At 36.5% G+C, this 24,958-nt stretch overlaps 2 protein-coding genes across 5 annotated transcripts in view; one reads left to right on the top strand and one right to left on the bottom strand.

The window, feature by feature from the left end:
* Positions 1–6,201, top strand: part of LOC145260562 (uncharacterized) — a 131,788-nt gene extending 125,587 nt beyond the window's left edge. For 3 of the 4 annotated variants that reach the window (XM_080118818.1, XM_080118811.1, XM_080118825.1), the window contains 2 exons: positions 2,891–3,082; positions 5,793–6,201. In XM_080118818.1, coding sequence (XP_079974944.1) covers positions 2,891–3,082; positions 5,793–5,947 — 347 coding nt within the window. In that variant the 3' untranslated portion in view covers positions 5,948–6,201. The remainder of the gene's footprint in view (positions 1–2,890; positions 3,083–5,792) is intronic. The other variant, XM_080118835.1, reaches the window with a different exon arrangement.
* A 9,150-nt stretch (positions 6,202–15,351) lies between these two features.
* LOC145260572 (cytochrome c oxidase subunit 6C-1-like) lies at positions 15,352–24,789 on the bottom strand. The gene is made up of 4 exons (XM_080118847.1): positions 24,408–24,789; positions 17,037–17,197; positions 16,840–16,944; positions 15,352–15,448 (listed from the first exon to the last, which is right to left on the bottom strand). Exons 2-3 carry the CDS (start codon positions 17,195–17,197, stop codon positions 16,851–16,853), a joined length of 255 nt encoding a protein of 84 aa, XP_079974973.1. The 5' UTR covers positions 24,408–24,789; the 3' UTR covers positions 15,352–15,448; positions 16,840–16,850.
* Between the last annotated feature and the right edge of the window lie 169 nt (positions 24,790–24,958).

Here is a 24,958-nt window from a genome sequence, read left to right as displayed (position 1 = left end):
CGTGACTTCTGGAAAATCTACAACAGTGTAGTAAATAATGGGCAATCAACAATTCCCCCACTAACCAATAATCACGAGGTTGTTTGCTCAGCAACCGACAAGGCTAATATGCTTGCCAGCCGGTTTGCCTCAAACTCCACACTGGACCCTTCCAACCACCCCCTGCCTGACTTTGCTTTGCGGACAGACGCCACACTAGACGATCTAAAAAGCACCCCTGCTCAGGTACATGCTATCATAAAAAACCTTGACACTTCAAAAGCATGTGGACCTGATCTCATCCCAGCTGTGCTATTAAAAAAGTGCTCAGCCGAAGTAGCTTCAGTTCTCTCCAAACTCTACAACAAATGCCTTAATGAATTATGCTTTCCGGGCTGTTGGAAAACTGCTTCTGTTGTACCAGTATTCAAGAATTCTGGCAAAAGAACTGACCCAGCAAATTATCGCCCCATTAGCCTCCTCCCACTTTTCGCCAAAATATTTGAGACCATAATTAACCATGCTCTAGTCCGTCACCTTACAAATGCTAAACTTCTGACTGACAAACAATATGGATTTAGACAAGCCCATTCCACAGCAGACATCCTCACTGGAATCTCTGAACGTATATACCATTCACTGGACAAAGTAGGGGAGGACAGAGCAGTAGCTCTAGATATATCTAAGGCTTTTGACAGGGTATGGCATGAGGGTCTCCTCAGGAAAATTAAATCATACGGTATCACTGATAGAATATTTAACATAATTAAATCCTTCTTAGATAAGAGAAAAAATCCAGGTTGTCCTTGACGGTCATACATCTAAACAGTGTGATATAAATGCGGGAGTGCCTCAGGGGTCTATCCTTGGACCTCTATTGTTCCTAATATTTATTAATGACCTCCCCGACAAAACTGCCCCTGAGATGGCTATATATGCTGATGACACCACACTCTATAACAGGCATGACAGGAAAACAAATGAACACATAACTAAAGAAATGGCAAAAACACTAGAGGATGACCTCCAATCTGTAGTGGAATGGGGACAAAAATGGATGGTCACATTCAATGCTGCCAAGACTAAACTGGTTACCTTCAATAATTACAAGAAACCTTCTCAATCATGAAAAGAAATGGCCAGTGACTCCCTGTCTGCGAGTACATCTTTCAAACTCCTTGGCCTAACGTTCACAGGAAACATGAGTTCGAACAATTATATTGAAAACATTGCCAGGGCCGCTGCGAAGAAGGTAGGCTCTCTCTACCGTGCTAGAAAACTACTGACACCTAAAAGTATCCTGTACCTCTATAAGGCCACCATTCGCCCATGTATGGAGTATTGCTGTCACATCTGGGCTGGTGCATTTGCTACGAGTCTCTCGCTCCTAGACAAGGTTCAAAAGAGAGTCGCCAATCTGATAGGCCCTGAACTGGCATCTAAGCTTCAGCCTCTGTCCCATTGACGAAATGTTGCATCCCTCTGCCTGTTCTACAAGTATTTTAATAGTGAATGCTCTGATGAACTGCAGACACTAGTGCCCCCACGACGTAGACACCCTCAACAAACCCGGCAGGCAGCTAAATCCCACCCCCACACTGTAGAGATCCCTAGATGTAAAAGATCTTTCTACTCCAGTAGTTTCTTCCCCAGAACCGCTAGACTCTGGAATTCCATTCCAGGTCCCTGCTTCCCCAACTGTACTGACATGCAGAAGTTCAAGTGTAACGTGAACCGACATCTTGCTGCCCAAATCCCAACATAGTGCCCCAGTAGTTGTTGCCCCTGATAGTAGCCCCCTACACCACAGTGGCAATGTGCCTTGTTTGGGGTGAAAATGTAATAAAAAAACAAAAAAATAAAAAAAATAAAAAAACTTTATATAGAAATATATTTATCTTTAGTTTTTTTTTATAATTACACACAAAAAATTTAGTTTATTGCATTTGTTTTTCTTTTCATTGTCTTTTCTATTTGAACACTTCATTTATTTCTGTTTTTCTTTTACTTCATATTCCATTTTAAATTTATTTTCTTACATTAATAATTGTGAGAATTGAACAGAAGAATATTGATAAATTCTGACTTCCTTTAAATGTTTGTGTGTTGAGTATTACGATGTCAACTAAATGATGTTTATTACACGGTCTGTTTCATTCTGTTAAGACTCATGTCTTTTAATTGTGAGTCCGTATTGACATTCTCATTAGATGATTTAGAAGAAATCGACTCTGAAACTTCTTGGTCTTTCTTTTTCATCAAATCTTGGAGTTTGTACATTAGATCCTTGCTTTTTCTGCTTCTTATAACGTCGGCTCCTTATCGCTTGAAACACTTTTTCACACCTGAAAATCTATTTTTTATTTCTACAAATCTGTTATCAGATCATGTATGGAGAAATGTTTTCATATTTGAGCTGGAGAATTTCTGTCCCATTTGAGGTTTCTTGATGCAGAAACGGATCTGTAATTTGATTGCCCCCCCCCCCACTCTTTCTTCTTCAACCTTTCTCTCAGAAATGCTATGCTGCTAGTCTCTGTTTTTTCTACAAATACTATTATATAAAATCTATGACTTAATTAGGGTTCAATTCCAGGTGGAAACAGGAAAAAATTCATTTTAAACCTTTACTCCTCATGTGTTAATGCGTAGGTTTACAAAAATATATTTTATTTCAAATGAAATGACACCATGCTCAAAAAATAAACATTTTTATCAAAAGAATAATTTTTGTTGGGTTTATAAAAAAAATTTGTAAAAAAATAATTGGATGAGAATTCAAAATGACAAAGGCATTATGGAGAGAGGGTGAACCTGTCACAAAGCAATTTAATAGATTCACAACATTAAAAAAATCTTTCATCATAATTGCATTTTATTTGTTACAAGTGACAATTTTTTTTTTTTTTAGATGATATCGACAAACTTGTAGCAACTGGGACAATCTGGTCACCAAGCATTTCCAATAAAAACCTTCGTTCAATTCAAAGTTCTTTATCGACCATGTCACCAGCTTTGTCGACATCCAAAAAGATTCCAGCTCTCAATAGCAAACCAGGTGCTTCCATGAACCAAACTGTTAACCGGAATCCACAAAAAGAAGGTAAATTGCCTTGTTGAAAGAATTCATTTTGTTTTTCTACATTAAAATCAATTATTTATTATTCAAATCAAAAAAGGAGAGGGGCTTGGAGAAAACTTTTTTTTTCTTCCCTTAGTTGTGTTTTTTCTTTTAATTCTTTTTAAAAATGAGTGTTCCCCTGCTACCTGCAAACAGGAACATGCCGGATTTTCTCGGACAAAAATTAAAATTATTCTTGACAAAGTGATACAAATTTCTTTTTCATTTTCTCTTGCATTTAATCATGTCATTTAGTCGAACCCATTTTTTGGATTGGAAAAATAAACAAGAATTTTTATGTGTTTCATGTTGGTTGTTATCATTTTTATGTTTCAGCCGATTTACTCTGTGGCCTTCTTCAGTTGCATTTTGTTTTAGTTAATCACATTCTGTGAATTTTGGTTGCCATACTGGACACATGGCCAAATGGATATAAGCATTAGTAAGGAAATATTCAAAAATGAATTCCAGAGGTTTTGAGTTAAATTCTTGGTGAAAGAACGACATTAACTAAAATACAAGTGATTGCAAATCGATGGAAGGTAAACAGCAATCCATCACAGTTGATTAAATGTTTCAGTTTGAAATTCTGAAACCATTATCGATTACAACGAAAAGGTATTTTAAGCGCTTGAAATATCAATATTATCGTCTGTTTTAAATGCTGACATGCGTATAACGGCTTTTAGAGACTGATTTTTCAAACTAACTCTGACCAGGTCTTTATTTATCCCTCTTTTTCTTAAATCCATTCTTATCACTTTTTTTTACATGTATTCATCAACCTTTCTCTGTGAACTAAACCTGCTACTTAAATTCATCTACTAACCCAAATACTCTTGTCTATTCTTTCAATGTGGCCATACCATTGAAGTCTCCTGTTCTGTATACAATCTCTCTATATTGTCAAGATATAATTTTCCTCTGGGGCTTTCTTTAACACTCAAATTACACGTCCATCATATCATTTTCTTTTTTTAAATTCCATTTTCACCCCCCAAAAAGGTACAGTACCATTTTGATGTAGGGGTTACTATCGGGGACATAAGTTGCAAGGATACTATGTAGGGAGTTGAGCAGCGAGATGTCTGTTCACATTACACTTGAATTTCTGTATGTCAGTACAGTTGGAAAAGCAGGAACCAGAAAAGGAGGTCCAAAGTTTGGCAGTTCTGGGGAAGAAACTATTAGAGTAAAAAGCTTTCTTACATCTAGTGATCTCTACTGTGTAGGGGTGGGATTTTGCTGCTTTTCAGAGTATTTACATCTAAGGGATACAAGGGCTTGTAGTTCATCAGAGCATTCACCATTAAAATACTTGTAGAACAGGCAGAGAGATGCAGCATTACGTCGATGGGACAGAGGTTGAAGCTTAGATGACAGTTCAGGACCTATCAGGTTGGCGACTCTCTTTTGAACCTTGTCCATCACCAAGAGACTAGTAGCAGATACACCAGCCCAAATGTGACAACAATACTCCATATATGGGCGAATGGTGGCCTTGTAGAGGTACAGGATACTTTCAGGTGTGAGTACCTTTCTAGCATGGTAGAGAGAGCCCACCTTCCTCGCAGCGGCCTTGGCAATGCTCTCAATGTATCTGTTCCAACTCATTGGCAGCATTGAATGTGACCATCCATTTTTATCCTCATTCCACTACAGATTAGAGGTTTTCCTCTAGTGTTTTTGCCATTCATCTCTCCATGCAACACGTCCTCAATCCTCTAGCCAGGTTTTACTTACATTATCACATTGCATACATATTTAAGACTCTTCTCTTAGTCGACAATGCTAACGTTCTGTTGGTTAGTAACAGAAACTTCATCCACTTTTAATTCTTGCAATCACAGTAACACCTTATCTCCTCCATTATAGGAGTTGCTATTGTGATTATCTCTTTCATGTCTGTTATCTGACATTTTGTGTGCATAAACTGGTTGTCTTTCCACTGCACCTGTTGTGTACCTGATGCTTACAGATACCAGGAAAGATTGAATTGCACTCACCTGCCTTTCCACAATCTGAGCAAGGAAACTTTGCTCTTTCCCGATACCAGAACCATTAATCATCACATTGGTATTAGTAGCATTTATTCTCAGATCTTAACTTTGCACAGCACATAGTGGACTCAGAATGTACTTTTTTTGGTAATTTGGACATAAATCAACAAAAAACTATGCTACGACATTGGGTGAAGTCTTGTTTGAAAGTTACAGTCAAGAGGAATACGGTGGAATCCAAAAATATCAAAACTGCCTCATTATTTGAATGGTGTGGGCCAAAACTTCCATATTTGGGCATTTCACCCCCCCCCCAAAAAAAAACTCATTAAGTGTGATATTTCAAGTTTGGATTAAAATAGTAATGGCTCGTTTGAAAGCTATGACCAAGAAGAATCCAATATTGCATCATTTTGCGGTCTGAGCCTGAATTTCCATAGCATTTTTCATCTTTACTTAAGGTCTTCCATTGTTTCACAAATACAACAATCTACAAATAAAACCTCATTGCAGAAATAGAATCAAATCCTGAAAAATTGTTGGATTCGAAGTGGTGAGAACCCCTCCTCATCCATTTGTCATAAAAAAAACCTTATTAAAACCTTATTTTGATAAAATTGTGTTGTTTCTTTCTTTTTCAGCTGAGTCGATATATTATTTTGATAAAATTGTGTTGTTTCTTTCTTTTTCAGCTGAGTCGATATATCAGGATCCTCTTGTTGGTGCCTCAAATGCTTTCCTTTTACGCGTCAATGAAATTTCAAGTCTTGAAGCAGAAACGGTACGGCAAGAAAGGTCTCGGAGACTCAAGAAAAAAAACAAATTAGACAGAGATTCTTCAAGCTAGTGATGGTCAGTTTATTTTGCGAGAGTATGATTGGTTCCTAATGAAGAAAATCTGACCGGACAATGTGGGGGTGGTATTGGAAATCATATACAATATGAAATCAATTCTTGTATTAATTTGGTGAACACCTACCATACAAGACAAAATTAATTTCTTTTCCTTATGAACAAAAGATCCGTGTCTGTCAGGTACGCTGAGGTTTTCAGTGTTGTTAAGTTGGGCTTTCACGAGATTAAAAAATATAATTTAAGAAATCTTGTTTGAAATCTTTAATGCATTTTTTTAAAAACAAAAATTTGACATTCAAAAAAGAACATGTCACATCCAGTGGTCTCTTTCCATTTCTCAAACATTGTTTCATCGCTGCATTGTTTCATCCCTGTTTTTACAAGTACTTTAATGGTATGTGCTCTGATGAACTCATAGCACTTGTGTCCCCTTGATGTACATGCTCCTGACTAACCTGACAAGCAGCAAAATATCACCCCTTCACTGTTGAAATCTGTACTAACATGCAGAAGTTTTAATGTAAAGCAAACAAACATCTTGCAGCTCAACTCCCCACATAGTCCCCTGTAGGTATGATCCCAATCAGTAGCCCCTTATGTCCAAGTGGTAATACACTTTGGGGTGAAAAAAAATTACATAAAACATCGAAATGTGCTTCAGGAAAAAAGTTATACAAGTATGAAATGCTTGATCTCATTTTTTATCAACCTTTGACCTTTTAAAAAAAAATATTCAAAGGAGGATAAAACAAATGCAGACATAGTTAAAGAATATGTCATTAAGTACCCCCTGCTCCTCCCCAAAATAAAATCGATGGTTGAAACCCAATTAGGAGATTAAACCAGACTATTATACCTAAGTGAAACTGACATTGGACCGACTATTTCCCTAAAAGAGTTTGGAATCAAAGGATACTCTAACTTAACATCTAAATATGACCCCCAAGATCGCCATGAGCATGGAATATGTGCCTACATTAAAGATGGCTTTCCATGTGATAGGGACATCTCCAGAGAAGATCCTAAATTACCACACAACTAAATTTATATTTGTCTTCTATCATCCCCACAACAGCAGAGTTACTATCTTTAAAAGCATATCTGAGAAAATTGACCACAACCTATCTGCTCATCCTATGGCTAACATTCACAATGTGGAATGGTTAACCCACTCAAATAAGACAGATGATGAAGGGAGGTTCTGTCACGATTTCTCCATTGCTTTTGACCTCACTCAGATTGTTCGTGAACTCACCCGTTTGCCCGATACTGACGGTCAGGGTTAAGGTTAGATCTTTTCCTCACAACTTGCCCTGAGCTATGTTCATCTTCCATTCTGTCTCCACTGCAATCTTCCACCCACTATGTTGTATCAGTTAAAATGAAATGTAATAAGTCCTCAGACATACCTTTCCATCATATAGTATATCCATACTCTATGGTTGACTGGGGTAGCTTCCGTACATTTATATCAGATCTATCTCTGTGTTCCATGTTTAAAAAGGATGTGTCCTCTATAGTATCAGACTTAACAGAATTGTAGGTATAGACCATTTCATACCCTTGAAAAAATTCCAACGAAAACCTAACAGCCAGCAATGGTTCTCTCCGGAATGTGCTGCTGCCATTGCGCACAGAAATCACTTTTTCCATTGTTTCCTACTTAATAGAAGTACTGAGACTAAGTCCACTTTCAGGACTGTCAGCAACCACTGTAAAAAAACGCGCGAGAGTTGTGGCTAAGCAGGGGCTTGGTTCCCACCAGTTTTGGCAAATAGTAAACAGGATCCTGAACAGAAGCATATGTTCTATCATAACTATCATCAATGGACTTGAGGTACCACCATTCGCCCATGTATGGAGTATTGTTGTCACATTTGGGCTGGTGCATCTGCTGCTAGTCTCTCGCTCCTAGACAAGGTTCAAGAGAGAATCACCAATCTGATAGCATCTAAGCTTCAGCCTCTGTCCCATCAATGAAACGTTGCATCCCTCTGCCTGTTCTACAAGTATTTTAATGGTGAATGCTCTGATGAACTGCAGACACTTGTGCCCCCACGACGTAGACACCCTCAACAAACCCGACAGGCAGCTAAATCCCACCCCCACACAGTAGAGATCCCTAGATGTAAAAGATCTTTCTACTCCAATAGTTTCTTCCCCAGAACCGCTAGACTCTGGAATTCCATTCCAGGTCCCTGCTTCCCCAACTGTACTGACATGCAGAAATTCAAGTGTAATGTGAACCAACATCTTGCTACCTAACTCCCAACATAGTGCTCCAGTAGTTGCTGTCCCTGATAGTAGCCCCCTACACCAAAGTGGCAATGTGCCTTGTTTGGGGTGAAAATGTAATTAAAAAAAAACAAAAAAAACAAAAGCTAAACTCTTCGCCAAGAACTTTGCAACTAATTCTACCCTATGCAATCAAGGCCACCAACCACCTATTTCCTCCTGTATCAAAAAACACGCTATGCGGCATTCAAATATCTGCGTGTAATGTTGCCAAGCTAATCAAAACCTTGATTCCAGTAAAGCAACTGAATCTGACGGTATCCCAATTATAGTGCTTAAAAAACTTCAATCAAAATTAGCTTTCATACTTACAAAGCTGTTTAAGCGTTGTCTTAAAGAGAATTGCTTCCCGTCACCCTGGAAAATCTCATCAGTATGCCCTGTATTTCAAGAATTTAGGTGACCAGTCATTTCCCTCTCAATACAGACCAATAAGTCTGCTGTGTGTCATGAGTAAGTTACTAGAATCTGCGTTAAATAGAGAACCACCTCAGCAAAAATAACCTTCTTAGTGACATGCAATATGGTTTCCATTCTGCTAGATCTACGGCAGATGTGCTAACGGTTATATCTCATAGGATTAGCGAATCTCTCAACAGAGGCTTCCTTTCTAGGGCAATTGCTTTTGACATATCAAATGTCTTTCATGGGGTTTTTAATTATTAAATCATTTCTCTCTGATAGGTTCATAAGAGTAGTGGTTGATGAACAGAAATCAGAAGCCAATAGTATTAATGCTGGAGTCCCTCAGGTGTCCATCCTGGGCCCAACTCTCTTCGTGATCTACATCAATGACCTCCCAAATCACATCCTTAGATCATTCGTAGACATTTAAGCTGATGACACTACCATCTATGGCAGCATATCAAAGGACGTAAACAACCAAGTTCTCTCTGATTCTCTCTCATCTGATCTTAAGCATGTAGTTCAATGGGGAAAAAAGTGGCTGGTTAATTTTAATGCATCTAAAACCAAGCTTTTATCTTTACATCATCAACGTTCTGATCCCCATCTGGCATCAATTGAAATGAATGGCTCTCGTCATGGGGAGGTTCCATGTTTTGATAAGCTTCTGGACTTGACCTTTACTCCCGATCTGAAATGGAACACATACATCAAATCCGTTTCCAAGGTCAGTGGAAAAATTATGGGCTCCTTCTATCGATCCAGTAGATATCTACCTGCTGATGCAATTCTCTCTACCTATATAAGAGCCAGGTACGTCCAAGGATTCAGTATTGTTGCCACATCTGGGCAGGAGCTGCTAGAAAGACATTCTGCCTTGACAGAGTTCAAAAAAGACTTTGTTGCCTAGTGGGAGATGCCTTTTTCCCTTCCCTGCAACCTCTTTTTCACAGAAGAGATGTTGCGAGCCTGTCTCTGCTTTATCGTTATTTTCATGGCAACTGCTCATCTGAGCTCTAATTTATGCCCCCCCCCACCACCACCAAACATTCATGAGAAACACTCATCTAGCTGAAAACACTATCAATAATTTCCCCCACTCTTTATCTGTTCAATGTAAGCAAGTTCTTGATGAGCTGTTCCCCTTAAGTAATCTAATTTACCAACTTTACACTTCCAACGATTACTATATTATATTGACTACTGTAAACTCATTAACCTTTTTAATATTCTCAAGTGGTGTCAAGGCCTTGATAAGTGATGATTCCTTTGTAAAAAAAAAAAAAAAAAAAAAAAAAAAAAAGGAACTCAAAACCTGATTCACGTACAAATGACATGATATCAATTTATACCTCAGGTTTACTTGCGGCAGTCACATAACTCACTTGCTTTATGTTGTTCTCACATTCCACAAGTAATGTTTCTGACAAATAGGGGCAAATTGCTGCTTTCTCAGTCTAAAACTCCCCATATTTCCTCCTATAACAGACAACACGCTATGCAACATACAAATATCTGTGTGTGAGGTCGCCAAGCTAATTAAGAACCTTGATTCCAGTAAAGCAACTGGCCCTGACGGCATTCCAGTTATAGTGCTGAAAAAGCTCCAACCAGAACTTGCCCCCATACTTACAAAACTGTTTAAGCGTTGCCTTAAGGAGAAGTGCTTCCCAACACCCTGGAAAACCTCATCAGTATGACCTGTATTTAAGAATTCAGGTGAAAAGTCATCTCCCTCTCAGTATAGACCAATAAGTCTCCTGTGTGTTATGAGTAAGTTGCTGGAATCCATATTAAATAAAGAAGTAGTCAACCGCCTCAGCAGAAATAACCTTCTTAGTGACATGCAATATGGTTTCCGTTCTGCCAGATCTACAGCAGATGTGCTAATGGTTATATCTCATAGGATTAGTGAATCTCTCGACAAAGACTTCTTTTCCAGGGCAATTGCTCTTGATACATCAAAGGCTTTCGATAAGGTGTAGCATAAGAGCCTACTTCACAAGATTTCCAGCTACGATATCACTGGAAATGTTTTCTCAATCATTAAATCATTTCTCTCCGATAGGTTTGTAATAGTGGTTGATGGGTAGAAATCAGAGGCCCAAGGTAATTATGCTGGAGTCCCTCAGGGGTCCATCTTGGGCCCAACTCTCTTCCTGATCTACATCAATGATCTCCCAAAACACATACTGAAATCTTTCGTTGACATCTATGCTGATGACACGACCATCTATGGCAACACATCAAAGGCCGCAAATGACAAAGTTCTCTCTAATTCTCTCTCCTCTGATCTTGAGCGTGTGGTACAGTGGGGGAAGAGTTGGCTGGTCACCTTTAATGCATCCAAAACCAAGCTTCTATCTTTACATCATCAATCCTTTGATTCCCATCTGGCATCAATTGAAATGGATGGCTCTCGTCTTTGGGAGGCTCCATGTTTTGACAAGCTTCTGGGTTTGACCTTTACTCCTGATCTGAAATGGAACAAGTACATCAGGTCTGTTACCAAGGACGCTGGAAAAATGGTGGGATCCTTCTACCACTCCAGAAGTTATTTCATTACTGATGCAATTCTCTATCTGTATAAAAGCCAAGTATGTCCAAGGATGGAGTACTGCTGCCACATCTGGGCAGGAGCTGCTAAAACCAGCCTATCCTGCCTTGACAGAGTACAAAATAGACTTTGTGGTTTGGTGGGGGATGCCCTTTTCTCTTCCCTGCAGCCTCTCTCTCACAGAAGTGACGTTGCGAGCCTGTCTTTGTTTTATCGTTATTTTCATGGCAAGTGCTCGTCTGAGCTGCAATCTCTCGTCCTCCCCTCGCCAATCTTTCACAAGAAACACCCGTCTGGCTGAAACTACTGTCAATAATTTTTCCCACTCTTTATCTGTGCCTAAATCCAAACGTAGATTCCATGAGCAGAGCTTCTTTCTCAGAAGTGCACGACTGTGGAACTCTCTTCCGTTTGCCTGTTTCCCACCGGACTACAACTTGGATGTCTTCAAGTCCAACATAAACAAATTCCTGACAAACTGCCCCCTTAAAGTAAGACACTATCAAATCTCCAATACTAATGATTACTACAATACTCTCTCATTGATTACTGTACACGCAATAACCCTTATCCCTGAGTGGCCTCCAGGCCTTGATAACTAGTGACCTCCGTGTAAAAAAAAAAAAAAAAAAAAAAAATCTAGCTATATAGCACTTATTGTTGACTAGTTTTTGACTTTGAAGTAGTATTTTCGTTTTTGTTCATTATATTCATGTCTGGAACACTGTAAAACGGGGCAAATACTGTAAGCAGGGGTCAGAAAAACATTGTATTCCACATCGTAACCTGAACAAGTGAAGCATGCATGGTTCTCCATGAGTGCACAGTGGATGAGGCATAAAAAAAAAAAAAAGAAGTTTACCCCATCTCCCTTTTGTTGATAAGGCGTCGTCTTTGATTGGTCCGTGTGTTGTTAGGTCATGTCAGCGGTGTGTAAAGTGCCACATTGCAGAAGAATCTTGTCTGGGGTTCGACATTACTATTTGTGTCTGAATAAATCCAATTCTTATTGTTTTTTTTTTTGTTTTTTTGATTAGTAAGTGGGAATCAAATCACTGGAGAACATGTCCTTTCGTATTAATCTTAAAATGAATTTGTGAAAATGAGTCGCATTATTTAAAAATGTGCCTCTGGCAGTTTTCATTTTTGTCTGATCCTGGATATAACTAGCAATACACATGAAAGTGAAATAGCTTACGATATTTCAATATTGGTATTTACATAGAAAGAGCTTGAGGAGCTAAAAAAGAATCTTAAAATTTTTTAAATCCAATTAAAATTAAAGAAGTTATGACTATTTTTGTGCCTCACACGTTTGAATATTTTTCTCTTTAAGACCATATGCGTTTTGTCACATTTTTTACACTACTTTTTCAGTAAAAATGCTTTATCTGTTAAAATACAAGATTAAACAATGAAATTTGCCATAAAAGTGTATTTTCGTGCAAGGAATCTGAATATGCTACTGAAAATCTCCAAAAATTAATGTTTTCCAAATAATCTGCAGTAAATGCACATAAATATGCTGCAATTCCTTAAAAATGTCATGTATCCATTAAAAGAAGTTAAAGAACTCAAAGCTGAATTTTAATGCATTTTATGTACAAATAACTGAAATCGAAATCTAAAACTGTTTAAAAATGAATATTTTGCAATATTTCTTTGTAGATTAATACCTTCCGTTAACCCATCACCCCACAGACCACCTCTCCAAAATATGCGATTTTACCTTTGTAGGCAATTACGTGTGAATACCTTAAAAAACTTCAATGAAGAATAAAAAAGTATTATTTTAGAATTTAATGTAAAATGATTCCTCATTTTGAGCCATTCTAGCATTTTAGGGCAGTTAACCTTTTTTTCTTTCTTTCTATCGAAGATAAATCCTGTGCACTTCCCCCCCCCCCTAAAAGATGATTATTTGTGGTTTTAAGGTCTTTGTGCAATTATGAGAGGGTGGGGAGGTTGCCACTCTGACTTTGGGTTAATGATAGAGCTAAGGAAAATTATGTGAACACTCTGAAGACTTGATAGAACCAAAACGAAACAATTTTAGAATTTAGAGTGGGAGTTAGTTTCCCATAAATTTAATGTAAAATAATTCACCATTTCGAGACCATTCTAGCGTTTTAGTACAGTTGACTAATTTATATTTTTATGGGGGATAAATTGTGCACTTTTCTTTAAGGATTTTTTTTTTTAAGACACTTATATGTAGCTTACCAAGGAACTTTGTTTGGTGAAGAGCTTGCCACTTAGACTTAGTGTTATTGTTAGGGCTAAATAAGGTTTTAAGAGGAGGCTTGCCACTCGTACCTAGGGTTATAGGGAGTTTTTTTTTTGTTTTTTTAAAAAAGCCATTTGACCCCCATATTTACGGTTAGTGGGTCATAATTATTAGCTTAGATTTTAGCCTTAGATTTTGGACATCAAATTACTTTAATATGAAAAGTATTTTTGTTTTTGTTGTAATTCTTGTTAAGGGGTGTGAAACTTAAGAATTACGACAAATAGACAAAAATAAATTTCATTTGAAACATGTGACGTCACAAACAGAAAACGTGACGTTTGGAAAACTTTTTAAGTATTTTTTGCCCACTTATTTAAATATCAAAAAAACATTTTTTGCTAAAGCTAACAAATCGTTCACAAATTTTTGATAAATTTGGTTTTTATTTTTAATTACATTTGTCAGTTTAAGACTTTTTTTATTTATTTTTTTTTTTATTTTTTTTTTATTTCTCTACCTGGACTTCGGGCCAAGATCATGGTGTAGTATTCTGTCCTCAGTCAGTGAAAGAGAAATTCTTCATGACAGACAATTTTCATGTTTGTTTCTATCCAGATTGACCCTTTTTGGGAAGCTGGATTTTCCTCACATAAACTGACCTTGTGTCTAACTGTCCTCATAGAGAGGCAAGTAAATAGGAACTTAACTAGAAACTGAGCACCTCCTACAAATATTGATTTTGTATTTTTTTTTTTTATATATAATTGGGTAGATTAATGTCCATTCGATTATAATCCACTGACAAAAATTGTAAAAAAGACGAAAAAAATATATTGGGAGAGGGTACTGCTCGCACACGTAAAGCAAAAAAATCATATTTCACTTTTTTTTTTTTTTTAAAACAAAAGTTTAATTCACTGTTAAAAACTAATGTAATGGATAGTAGTGCACACGTTAAATATTTGTTTTTCAATTATATTTTTTAAATTTGACCAAAAATAACGCCTGATTTCTTTAAAATTATATATTCTGATAACCGAATAGCTCTAGTCATGCTAATTATGTTCCGATAATATGAGCTCCAACTAAATATGTAAGAACATTTTTTTATATTCATATTTTCATTTTTTTTTTTTCATTTTTAATGCGTTCTGGAATAAGATAAAAACAAAACAAAAAAACGTTTGTTTACAGTAAAATAATATCAGTAATACTATCGCTGATATTAATGCTGCTGCTTCTACAGATCGTTTTTAGATACTTTTTAAAAATAGAACGATTTTTTCCAGGTGTCAAGATTTTAAATTGCTTGGTACCACAAGAGAAAGCCAGTTACATTTTTAGTTTTAACGGATAAATGTAGTAAAGATTGAGTTATTTAACAGTGGGTGTCCAAAGAAATTTTTTTCCAAACTCGTCATATTGAAGTCTTTTTTTAACACAACAAAAAAAGAATTGTCAAAAGAATTTCGGACAACCAAATCTATTAAAAGTAATATTTCTAGTTAATTTCATGACGAAATGCGGTACAATCATTTACAAATCAGAGGGGAGTCATTAATCTTACCAAAAACGCTGTTTTATGACGTTAACATTTTTAGCACTTTATTTGCTTAAAACTCTTAAAATATATAATGTACATTATTATTTATTTGAAAGTATATTCATTTTTGAACAAAAGATGCTTTAGTTTTTAAAATATGATTTTAGCAGAAACCCCTTGAAATCCGTAATTATCCAAAGCGTTTTATCGTCCGTGTGTATTGCAAATATAACCTTAAAAAACATCCAGTGATAAAAAGGCCCAAAATGTGAGGAAAGTTGAGTTGCTGGCCTATATCTCATGTTATAGACATGGAACACACGCACGCATATATGGTTTACATAATTTTACAAAAAAAAAAAAAGGTTTTATTTTAACTGGTTTTTATTAATATAAAGATGTTACAAATGAAGGAGTCAATAACTTCCTCAAACTTTAACAAAATATTTTCTTTATCCATAATCTGAAAAAAATTAAAAATAAATAATGAAAAAATCATGGATATCTAAGTTGCAAAAGAGTTTAAAAAAATTAAATTCACTACTTTGCAATTTTTGTTAGAATCAAATTGTAAAGACATGTTCTTGAATGAAATATAAAGAAAAAAAAAACAAAAAAACACACACACACACGAAAACTGGCAAAACTTTGTGTACACCAAGAATTTAAATAAAAAAAAATTATTTGGTTGTGTGTAGTCAACAAACTCTGAATGACATGGTATCTTCATATTAAGAGGGAGACTTTTTCTAGAGTACACTGGCTTAAACACATAATGGAAACAGGAGTAAAAATGAATTTTATCAAAAAGTTTTCCTGTTAATTTTGAACTGACATATTTCACCTGTGTGTATTTCTTTCAAAAAAAACAAAAAAAAACAAACAAAAAAAAAAAAAACATCACAAGAAAAATGGTACTTGTACAGTTTAGTCAAGATATTAAAAAATGAAAATATAAAAAAAAAAAGGTTATATTGTACATATGTTTTGGACTGAAGATCTCCGAAAAAAAATTTCATTTAATTTGATCAAGTAGTTTTTATTTTACAGCAGAAAAACACGTTTTTATGAGAGCATGTTGAAGTCAGCCATTACGAAATTTGTTGAACACACCAAAGGGCGATAACTCCAGTTAAAGCGCCGACACTCCCTCCCCATCTTTATTGCTAGCTTTTCTTCCTAAAAATTGAACCTTTTGCTCACTATCATAACAAATTGTTTTTTCCCCCTGTAAAATAAAAACCACTTGATGAAATTAAGTGAAATTTTTTTCAGAGAACTTCAGACTATAACGAGTACGTACAATATAACTTTTTTTTCAATATTTTCATTTTTTGATGTCTTGACTAAACTGTATAAGCGCCAGAAAAATGATTCAAAATTTTCAGTTTATTGCCACATTATGTCGAATCTTGGTTTTTTACCAAAAGTGTTGCATGTATCAATTAGTGTTTATTTAATTGAAAAGTAATCACAAAAACTTTCATCAAAAAACATTTAAAACTGGGTTCAATTTCTCCCAAGTTTGCATTGAAATTTGTCTTTTAAAGTTTCAACTTTAATAAAATCATTTTTAAATGCTGTTTGCAAAACATGATTCAACTTTAAAAAAATCATTTTTAAATGCTGTTTGCAAAACATGATTCAACTTTAAAAAAATCATTTTTAAATGCTGTTTGCAAAACATGATTCAACTTTAATAAAATCATTTTTAAATGCTGTTTGCAAAACATGATTCAACTTTAATAAAATTATTTTTAAATGCTGTTTGCAAAACATGATTCAACTTTAAAATGGCTACATCATGACCACCAAGCCATCCAGATAAGTTACGTTAAACAAAAAAATACTCACTTTGACTAAAATTAAAAATCTGTGCTTATATTTCCCTCTGCATCAACGCATTGGAATACATTATTTTTCCGCAGCATCTCAAAGTCAGCCTCAGCATCATAATCTCTGAAAGAAAAAAAAAAAAAATGTTAAAAAATATTAAATTTGTTAAATTGGAAAGGCAATATAAAAAAAGGTCAAGATGTTGCATTACTCACGAGTAGAATTCAGCATATTTGGCTTTTCTGGGGTCTTGGATTCCATATTTCCATGCAATACCAGAGAAAATGGTGAGAACAGATCCAATGACGGTTTCTGTTTTCAACCGAGAGGTAAGCAGATTCCTCATGAGGGGTTTCGCTACTTTAACTGTGGCCATCTAAAAAATAAAAAATTTTTGCATAACATTTATCATAAAAATATTGATTAAAGTAGGGAGGAGGATAAAAATTCTGAGGAAAAAAATATTTGTAATAAAAATATTAGGTTGACAAAAGTTCTTGCGGGTTTAAAATTTTTAAATTTAGATGAACGTATCTCGACTCAAACAAAAATTAATTGATCGAAATAATCACCATCAGAATCAATACACTTTTGCCACCGCAAAATAAGTGCATCTATGCTGGTAACGTGAAAACCTTGCGTTCTTGTGACGATGCAGTTGCTGAAGGCGTTTTTGAAACATTTCTCATGCAGAAAGTCGTAGAGATGATTGAAAATGTGGTAGTTGTTAGGTGAGAGGGCTGAAGGGTATGGCGGATGAGGCAGAGTTTCATAGCCCAACTTCTGCAGGGTCGGTTTAGCAACGTGTGGTCGAACATTGTCATGAAGAAGAATTGGGTCTTTCCTGTTGACTAATGGTGGCTGTTGTTGTTGAAGTTTCTGATGCCATTTCTTGACAGTACTTCTTTACCATATTGGTTTCGCTTGCATTCAAAACTAATGGATGAGACCATATTGGTTTCGCTTGCATTCAAAACTAATGGATGAGACCATATTGGTTTCGCTTGCATTCAAAACTAATGGATGAGACCATATTGGTTTCGCTTGCATTCAAAACTAATGGATGAGACCATATTGGTTTCGCTTGCATTCAAAACTAATGGATGAGACCAGTCGCAGACCACTAAACAGTCAGCATGACCTTCTTTTGATGCAACTCGTCATCTCCGTCTAACCACTGAACATCACCGGTTGTCATAATGAACCCACTTTTCATCGCACATTACAACCTGGTCGAGAAACAGGTCATTCTTGTTGCATAAAAGGGAAGATGACACTTCATAATGGCGTTTCTTTTGGCTGTCGTTCAATTCGTGAGGCACAAATTTATCAAGATTTTTGTCTTTCCAATCTCTCTCGAGTAGTTGGAAATATACGTGTATGTTACGTCGAATTCAGAAGCAAATTCTCAAAGTTCTGTGTAGATTGGCTTCTTTTTTTTTTAAAATTACATTTTCACCCCAAACCAGGCACATCGCTACTTTGATGTAGGGGCTACTATCGGAGACCTAAGTTGCAGGGGTACTATGCTTAACAGCAAGATGTCTGTTCACATTACACTTCAACTTCTGCATGTCAGTACAGTTGGGGAAGCAGGAAACCAGAAGAGAATTCAAAAATCTTGCAGTTCTGGGGAAGAAGCTACTAAAGTAAAAGGCTTTCTTACATCTAGGGATCTCGACTGTGTAGGGGTGGGACTTTGCTGCTTGTCGAGGGTATTTTCGTCAGAGCATCCACCATTAAAATATTTATAAAACGGGCAGAGGGATACAACATTTCATCGATGGGACAGGGGCTGAAGTTTAGATGACAGTTCGGGGCCAATTAGGTTGGCAACTTCTTTTGGACCCTGTCCAGGAGCGAGAGACTAGTAGTAGATGCACCAGCCCAAATAGGACAGCAGTACTCCATACATGGGCGAATGGTGGCTTTGTAGAGGTACAGGATACTTTCAGGCGTAAGTAACTTTGTAACACGATAGACAGATCCCACCTTCTTTGCAGCAGCCTTAGCAATGATTTCGATGTATCTATTCCAACTCATTTCCTGTGAACGTTAAGCCGAGGAGTTTGAACAAAGTGCTTTCAGGTAAAATATCTCTAGCCATAGCTATTGGTAAGGTTTCAAGTATTTATTTATTTATTTTTTTTATTTTTACATAGGCATCACATTATCAAGGCCAAGAGGCCACTCAAGGATAAGGGTTAAAGAGTGTACAGTAGAAATTGGACATTATAGTAATCATTAGTAATGAAAATTTGGTAAAGTTGATAACTTATATGGAACGGCTCATCAAGAACTTATTTACGTTAGACTTGAAGACAACCATATTGTAGTCAGCCGGAAAGCAGGAAAACGGAAGACAATTCCACAGGCGTGCAGTTCTAAGAAAAAAGCTTTGTTCATGGAATCTACGTTTAGGTTTAGGCACAGATAAAGAGTGGGGGGAATTATTGATAGTGTTTACAGCTAGACGAGTGTTTCTTGTGAAAGTTTTGCGAGGGGGGGCCATAGATTGAAGCTCATTCGAACACTTTCCATGAAAATAACGATACATCAGAGACAAACTCGCAACATCTCTTCTGTGAGATAAAGGTTGCAAGGAAGAGAAAAGGACATCTCCTACGAGGCTACGAAGTCTATTTTGAACTCTATCAAGGCAGGCCAAGTCCTTTCTAGCAGCTCCTGCCCAGATGTGGCAACAGTATTCCATCCTTGGACGTACCTGGCTCTTATATAGATAGAGAATAGCATCAGCAGTGAGATATCTACCGGATCGATAGAAAGATCCCACCATTTTTCCAGCGGCCTTGGCAACAGATTTGATGTACGTGTTCCATTTAAGATCAGGAGTAATGGTCAAGCCAAGAAGTTTGTCAAAACTTGAGGCCTCCTGAAGACGAGAGCCATTCATTTCAATTGATGTCAGATGTGGATCAGAATGTTGATGATGTAAAGAGAGAAGCTTGGTTTTAGATGCATTAAAAGTAACCAGCCATTCTTTACCCCATTGTACTACGTGCTCAAGATCAGAGGAGAGAGAATTGGAGAGAACTTGGTCGTTTACTGTCTTAGATGTGCTACCATAAATGGTAGTGTCGTCAGCATAGATGTCTACAAATGATGTAAGGATGTGATTTGGAAGATCATTAATGTAGATCAGGAAAAGAGTGGGGCCCAGGATGGACCCCTGAGGGACACCGGCATTAATACTGTGAGCTTCTGATTTTTGCCCCTCAACTACTACTCTTATGAACCTATCAGAAAGAAATGATTTAATAATTGAGAAGACATTTCCAGCAATACCATAGCTAGAGATCTTATGAAGTAAACCTTTATGCCATACCCTATCAAAGGCCTTAGCTATGTCAAGAGCAATTGCCCTAGAAAAGTTGCCTCCGTCGAGAGATTTGCTAATCCTATGAGATATAACTGTAAGCACATCTGCTGTAGATCTAGCAGAACGGAAACCATATTGAGTGTCACTAAGAAGGTTATTTTTGTTGAGATGGTTGATTACTTCTGTATTTAACACAGATTCCAGCAACTTACTCATGACGCACAGGAGACTTATTGGCCTGTACTGAGAGGGGGATGAGCGATCACCTGAATTCTTAAATGCAGGGCATACTGATGAAATTTTCCAGGGAGATGGGAAACTATTCTCCTTAAGACAACGTTAAAACAGTTTTGTAAGTATGGGCGCTAGTTCAGGTTGAAGTTTTTTGAGTACTATAATTGGAATACCGTCAGGGCCAGTTGCTTTACTGGAATCAAGGTTTTTGATTAGCTTGGCAACATCACGTACAGATATACGTATATCACATAGCGTGTTTTCTGATACAGGAGGAAATATTGGGGGTTGGCAGCCTTGTTATTATTAAAGGAAACGAGCTTTGTCTTGGCAGCGTTGAACGTTACCATCCATTTCTGATCCCATTCCACTACAGACTGAAGGTCTTCCTCTAGGGTTTCGGCCATTACCTTAAATATGTGCTCATTAGTTTCCCCCACGTGCCAGCTATAGAGCGTGGTGTCGTTGGCAAATATACTCATCTCAGAGACAATTTTATCAGGTAAGTCGTTTATGAATATCAGAAATAATAAAGGTCCAAGGATTGATCCCCGAGGTACACCTGCATTTATATCGAATTTTTTTTGGACATATTTAAGAAGGATCTAATTATGCTAAGCCTTTGTCTAGTAATACCATAGGAGTTTATTTTCATGAGAAGACCTTTGTGCCATACCCTGTCAAAAGCCTTAGATATATCTAGGCCTACTGCTCTCCCCTATTCAATGCTTGGTATAAACATTCAGAGATTACAATTAGAATATCTGCAGTAGAACGGGCTTGCCTAAATCCATATTGGTGGTCAGACAGAAATTTTGCAAGCAACTGTAAAGTGATGGACTAGAGCTTGATTAATTAAGGACTCAAATATTTTGGCAAAAAGAGGGAGGAGGCTAATTGGGCGATAATTTAATGGGTTAGTTCTTTCGCCAGAGTTTTTGTAAACTGGTACCACAGAAGCAGTTTTCCAGCAGTTAGGAAAGCAAGATTCGTTAAGGCTTCGACTAAGGCTCTTAATTGATCGTTGTCAACATCTGATGGCTGAATAAAATGCTCATCATCTTCAAGACTTTCATCGCCGCAATAAAATTTTGTAAACCACCATTGTGCTGTGTATTCAGTAGTGGTTACTGCGCCAAATGCTTTGTTGATATCGCAAGCTGTTTCAGCAACTATTCGGTTGGGGATGCTTTTAATCCCTGACCAAGAGTGAGAGACTAGTAGCAGATGCATCAGCCAAATATGACAAGCATCCATACATTGGCGAATTATGGCTTTAGATTACATGTTTCACATGATTTTCATATGTAAGATTCTTATATTTTCCTTGCTTGAATGAATGTGAAACTTTCGGCATAACAATCTATAATATAAATCTCACCTGGCTGCATGTATGATGCATGTTTGTCAAAAGTTTTAGGCAGATATACAGAGGCGATGGATTTTCACAAGATCGGTATCGTTTTGAAGTTCGACCCTTCGGACGGCAAATATCGAACAATTGGCTAAAAACATGAATTCCTTCACCCTCAACTGGGCACTTTTCAACAAGAAGTTGCTTTTTTCGCTGATATTTTCAAAAGTCATCCCCTCTTTTCAATTGACTAGCCTTAATTTAAACCTTCGCCACTTCCGTTTTGGTGATAGACGCAACGGCAAAGTCGTCACCTTTTGTTTTTTCACATTCTTTTCCTCCTTCACGGTATGGGTTCGAGCCTGCCTGCCCACTACCACTTTTTTTTGCTCAACACACACCTCCAAACATCCGGGAATCTCAGAGACAATTTCATCAGGGAGGTTATTTATGAATATCAGGAATAACAAAGGTCCAAGTATAGACCCCGAGGTACACCCGCATTTATATCATATTGTTTAGCTGTACGACAGTCGAGGACAACCTGGATTCTTCTCTTATTTAAGAAGGATTTAATTATGTTAAGCATTTGTAATCGTCCAGTGATACCGTATGATCTGATTTTCACGGGAAGACCCTCTGGCTAAAGCCTTAGATACATCTAGGGACTGAACGTGTAAGAGCGAAGAATGTTCGAATGCTGCCAAGAATCCAGTCCAGGTTTTTTCTTCTATTAGACATAATGGTGCTAATGCACTTACTGATCCGCGCTATTTTTTAAATCGTATTTCCAAGTTTAATTGAAGTTTTATGACATGTTTTTTTTATTCAATTGTAAGGTTAAAGTAATAGGTACAAAACACCCTCCCCATGTTAAGGGCTTTTTAAATAATAACGTTATTATTTCAGCACGGATCAATAAGTACATGAGTACCGACATAAAATAATGCGCAAAGTTCAAGCCAAAATAAATTTTAAAAAACTAGGTCACACACGCAAAAATTCTTTCCTTGTAAAAATAATAACGTCTCCCTCAGTTGAACAACGTATAACATCGGAGCCAATCCGTATTTTGCTAGAGGGGTAGCATTCGTGTACGTCCGCCGAAAACTGAACTCCCATGTGAAAAATTATAAACTTTTTTTTTTTTTTTCAATTTTTTTTATAATCTGAAACTTAAGTCCGTAATCAATGATATTAACAGGAAAAAAAGTGAAAATTTTAGTTCGGCATCCCCGGGCGATTTACGTAATCTGCCCCGAAAATACCAACGATAATGTGATCCGTCCGACAGTCCGTATTTCTGTATAATTATCTAAAAAGTAAATAATTCTCTTTTTATGGAGAGGGGGGGGGTAACTGAAATCGATGGTTCTTTCACTCAAACGGGAAGATGTGTAACAGTAACACAAGATCATGAAAGTGGGAATGAAAAGTCAGTGCCGTGCAAGAAAAACAGGTGCTTAGGCACTTGTGTTACCGTGCTATTTTTTTTTTTTTTTTTTTTTAAATGATATTCTCAAGTTAAATTCAAGTTTTACATCTGTTATTAAATTGGGGTTTGTACTGTACACAGATTCGAAAAAGTTGTCAAAAAACAAATATATAACAAATAAATGTTATCAAAGGCAAGATAATTTACTTTTCTACCAAACTGGATATATTTTTCGTGTTTTTATTCAATGTAACATATTTATTCAGCTCGAAACCCATACAGTGTTTACCGATGTATTGGAACATTCAAGATGGCGTCTTATTTTCTCTTTAACACGGTAAGTGTGGGAAAAGATGTTATAAATAAAAAACCGGATAAAATACTGTTAAAAACTCGCTCAATATATGTTACCGTGACATAGGTTGACATATATTCGGCGGGTTTTTAATAGTATTTTGTATAGTTTTTTTTTATTTATAACACCTTTTTCCATACTTACGGTGTTAAAGAGGGTGTGAGACGCCATCTTGAATTTTCGAATACATCGGTAAACACTGCATGTTTTTCGAGCTGAATAAATATGTTACATTGAATAAAAACACAAAAAATATATCCAGTTTGGCAGAAAAGTAAATTATCTTGCCTCTGATAACATTTATCTGTTATATATTTGTTTTTTGACAACTTTTTCGAATCTATGTGTACAGTAATACAAACCCTTAAATTGTTGGGTGAAAATACAAGATTATAAAACACCCTTCCGATGTTAAGAATAAATTTCTAAATAAAGTTAAGCACGGTAACAAAAGTGCATAAAGAACAATTTGGCCTAGAAACAAAAATGGGTAAAAACAGATTGCGTTAAATAATCTAAAGAGAAAAATTTGTCGTCCTGAATTCTTAACATGAGTTTCGGGTGTTTTGTTAACTATTCTGTTCTTGCATTTTAAAACTAAAAATGTAATAAAGTGATGCCCGCTTCCCAATCTTTCTTTGGTGTACAAAAATAATTAATTTGAAATGTATTTTTCCATAGTCGTTTTAAACGACAGAAGACGGCGCTTCTTCATGTGAATTTTGGGGGACGGAAAACATAAAAGGAAAAAATAACCCCAAAAAGAGGCGGACTTTACAAGCCATAAAGATTCAAATCGCGAATTAAAAACAAAAACCACAGACAAATAAATAAATGAAATGTTTACAATGGAAACATTTTTACATACTTTTGCGGCTTTACGAAATTGGTGCCTACTCGAGGTTCGTTGTTTTTGCAGGACGGAAATCAATCCCAGAATACAATGCGTGTCCAACGACAAGGGAGGTAACTCTTGTCGTTGCGAAGTGAAAACTTATTAAACCAGAAAAGGAGAATTGTGTTTGTGTTTCTTGTCTCTACGTGACTTACACATTATTAGGTAAAATTCAAATTTTCTATCTAAGATGGCGGCAGAAAGTGACGAAATATGCCGTTAGCATTTTGCCGTGGTGTTTCGTTAAAAATGTCTAAGTTGTATCTGTCAATTTCGTACCCGTTCAAATTTGGCGGTATTGTTGTTTTCTCAATGAAATAAAAACAAGTTTTTAATTTTCATTGTGAAAATAAAATCTGTGTTGTTATAAATGGTAGTGGAAGGAGGCCGTAAATGGATGGTACATTTAATGCTACTAAGACTAAGCTTCTTTCCTTCAACAATTACAAGAAGCTCTCTCAACCACGGAAGGTCATGAAAAAATAACACCATACCTCTTCTTTCAAACTCCTCGGCTTAACATT

Source organism: Euprymna scolopes, chromosome 3 (assembly GCF_053919585.1).
Source record: "Euprymna scolopes isolate OS-2025 chromosome 3, ASM5391958v1, whole genome shotgun sequence".
Classification (NCBI taxonomy): Eukaryota; Metazoa; Mollusca; class Cephalopoda; order Sepiida; family Sepiolidae; genus Euprymna; species Euprymna scolopes.
This window is presented reverse-complemented; position numbering and strand designations above follow the sequence as displayed.